This window comes from Cibotium barometz, chromosome 45, assembly GCF_041138505.1.
Source record: "Cibotium barometz isolate CiBa-2024 chromosome 45, ASM4113850v1, whole genome shotgun sequence".
Lineage (NCBI taxonomy): Eukaryota > Viridiplantae > Streptophyta > Polypodiopsida > Cyatheales > Cibotiaceae > Cibotium > Cibotium barometz.
This window is the reverse complement of record NC_141090.1, coordinates 27,110,109-27,113,160: the sequence shown is the minus strand read 5'-3', so window position 1 is coordinate 27,113,160 and position 3,052 is coordinate 27,110,109. Positions and strand designations below refer to the sequence as shown.

The window sequence follows — 3,052 nt, the reverse complement described above, 5'->3', positions numbered from 1 at the left end:
AACATAAACCTCATAAGATGATGGAATGAGAAATCAAACCTTTGACATCCACAGGCAGCATGTAGCCAGGATAACATGATGTGAACATAAACCTCATAAGATGACGGAATGAGAAATCAAACCTTTGACATCCGCAGGCAGCATGTAGCCAGGATAACATGATAGGCCGAGAAATCAAACGAGTGACATTCACAATCAGGATAGTAAACCTCATAAGATGATGGGACGAGAAATCAAACCTCTCGGGAAATATGCTCGACGAAATTTCTTGTTAGTTGCCATAGATTGAATTCCAAGACTTGACCACCATTATAGCCATTTAGACCTGCATGGTTGCATTGTCGACCACAAAAGACATTGATAGACTTAAATAAACCTAGTCAATCTCATGAGCCAAAGCCAAGGCACGGTGCATCCAATGACCACGTCACCATGGAACAACGATCCATGGAAACGTAGTCAACCATCATCGACGAAACATGTAACCATCATCATGGAACAACACCATGGCATCATGGATACAATCCTTGGAAACACAATCAACCAATATAGATTAGCCAAGTGAACCAACATCAACGAAACATGTAGCTTGGAATGACCAACATCAACGAAACATGTAACCATCACCATGGAACAACGATCCATGGAATCATAGTCAACCATCATCGATGAAACATGTAACCATCACTATGGAACAACAATCAACCAATATAGATTAGCCAAGTGAACCAATATCAATGAAACATGTAGCTTGGAATGACCAACATCAACGAATATAGATTAGCCAAGTGAACCAACATCAACGAAACACAATCAACCAATATAGATCAGCCAAGTGAACCAACATCAACGAAACATGTAGCTTGGAATGACCAACATCAACGAAACATGTAACCATCACCATGGAAACATAGTCAACCATCATCGACGAAACATGTAACCATCATCACAGAACAACACCACAGCATCATGGATACAATCCATGGAAACGTAGTCAACCATCATCGATGAAACATGTAACCATCATCATGGAACAACACCATGGCATCATGGACATTTTGACGAAAAAGCATCCATATATGTATGTTTGAAAAATCATCACAGAACAACACCACAGCATCATGGATACAATCCATGGAAACGTAGTCAACCATCATTGACGAAACATGTAATCATCATCACAGAACAACACCACCGCATCATGGATCTTTTCCATGGGAACATAGTCAACAAATATCTTTTCCATGGGAACATAGTCAACCAATATCTTTTCCATGGGAACATAGTCAACTAATATCGATGAAATGTGTAACCATCACCACGGAACAACACCACGGCATCATGGATAAAATCCATGGAAACACAATCAACCAATATAGATTAGCTAAGTGAACCAACATCAACGAAACATGTAGCTTGGAATGACCAACAACAACAAAACATGGAACAACGATCCATGGAAACATAGTCAACCAACATCAGAAACATGTAACCAAGTCAATGGATGCACATTCCATCAATATGAAAGAAACAAGATGCATTTAAAAGCATCACAATCAATATGGGAGAAACAATTGACATACCTTTTCTTGAGGATTTAATATGAGAATCATACCTATCAGCTCCTCATCTGAAAAGTGAGATTTGAGTATCCTCCACGCACGAGAAGAAACAATTGACATACCTTTTCTTGAGGATTTAATAGAGGATTTAATATGAGAATCATACCTATCAGCTCCTCATCTGAAAAGTGAGATTTGAGTATCCTCCACGCACGAGAAGAAACAATTGACATACCTTTTCTTGAGGATTTAATATGAGAATCATACCTATCAAAGAGGCTCTTACAACACCTGCACTTATCTTGCCGCGAGAAGAAACAATTGACATACCTTTTCTTGAGGATTTAATATGAGAATCATACCTATCAAAGAGGCTCTTACAACACCTGCACTTGTCTTGCCGCTCATCGACCATTCTGTACACCAATAGAAGCATCCTTGGAAAGCATCAAAACATTCCAAACTCGTTCAGAACACGCTATTCATGTGTTTCATACCCTACTAGCTTGCCACTCATAGACCATTCTGATGTCAAGTAAACTCTTAGGATCAAAGCCTGAAGACAGAGTTCAATGTTTATTCTCACCCTAGCTCCAAGCATGTTTACCCTTAACAGCCTGCATTGTGAGCCTCACAGGGCTATACTTTAGGCTTCTAACATCATTCATTTGTGTAATCATCACCCAGCTCATCAATTTCCAAGAGGGATTCTGATGCATACCTTGCAAAGCCTCCAATGCAATAGCAGCACATCTCGAATCTGTAAATTCTACAAAGCACAAGACAAATGTATCTCCTCCCAGCTACAGAGAGCGATGCCAGAGTGAGAACAGAAACAATTAAAAATCTATAAACTGAAGTGAGCACATGATGCCAATAATGCACAGGTGTCAACACTATACTATCTTCATTGAAAGCCTACTCACCCGCCTTGACTCTTTGTGCACAAGGTGAACTTCCTTAAACCCAAGGAAAGGGCGAAAAACATGAGCTGCTTCCCTGCGAGAGCAGTCAGATGGAAGCCCTTCAATAAATAAGGAAGGTGTTGCATCTGGTGGAGCATCTGGTGGCAGAAGACCAGGGCCCCTTAATCGTGCTCCTTGACTATCTTGCCTTGGAAGGTAATCAGATCTCCCTCCATTTACACCAACATTGACACCCTTCATCATGCTGGTATCCAGACCCAGCAACCTGCCACCCTGTCCCATCATGCTAGGATCCTCCAGACCAGACACACCCATGTTACCAACCCCTGCACCCCCCAGTACACTCATGCCCATGAGAGGGCCGCCAGAGAGACCCAATACATCTGCACCAGTCATACCACCTGAAGCATATGCCACTTTGTAGTCGGTACCAAAATCGAGGGGTTCCGGATCTCTCCATGGCATGCGCCCATCTCGTTCATCATAACAAACCTCTCCATGACCATAACTGGCTGCTCCAGGTAAAGGGAGCTCATCATAATCTGCTTCTCGGGCGTTTCGCAT

The 3,052-nt window shown here is 41.8% G+C and overlaps 1 protein-coding gene across 1 annotated transcript; it reads right to left on the bottom strand.

Annotated features, from left to right (window-relative positions):
- Positions 1-2,040: 2,040 nt before the first annotated feature.
- Positions 2,041-3,052, bottom strand: LOC147612584 (uncharacterized). The gene is made up of 3 exons (XM_086783527.1): positions 2,489-3,052; positions 2,170-2,365; positions 2,041-2,087 (listed from the first exon to the last, which is right to left on the bottom strand). Exons 1-3 carry the CDS (start codon positions 3,050-3,052, stop codon positions 2,041-2,043), a joined length of 807 nt encoding a protein of 268 aa, XP_086639653.1.

Excerpts from the sequence above, each read along its gene's own strand:
- LOC147612584 (XM_086783527.1), bottom strand. The coding sequence starts at position 3,052 with ATGCGAAACGCCCGAGAAGCAGATTATGATGAGCTCCCTTTACCTGGA. Across the intron at positions 2,366-2,488 it reads TGCACAAAGAGTCAAGGCGG|CTGGGAGGAGATACATTTGT; the intron begins GTGAGTAGGCTT and ends CGCTCTCTGTAG. Across the intron at positions 2,088-2,169 it reads CACAATGCAGGCTGTTAAGG|AATGGTCTATGAGTGGCAAG; the intron begins GTAAACATGCTT and ends ACTTGACATCAG.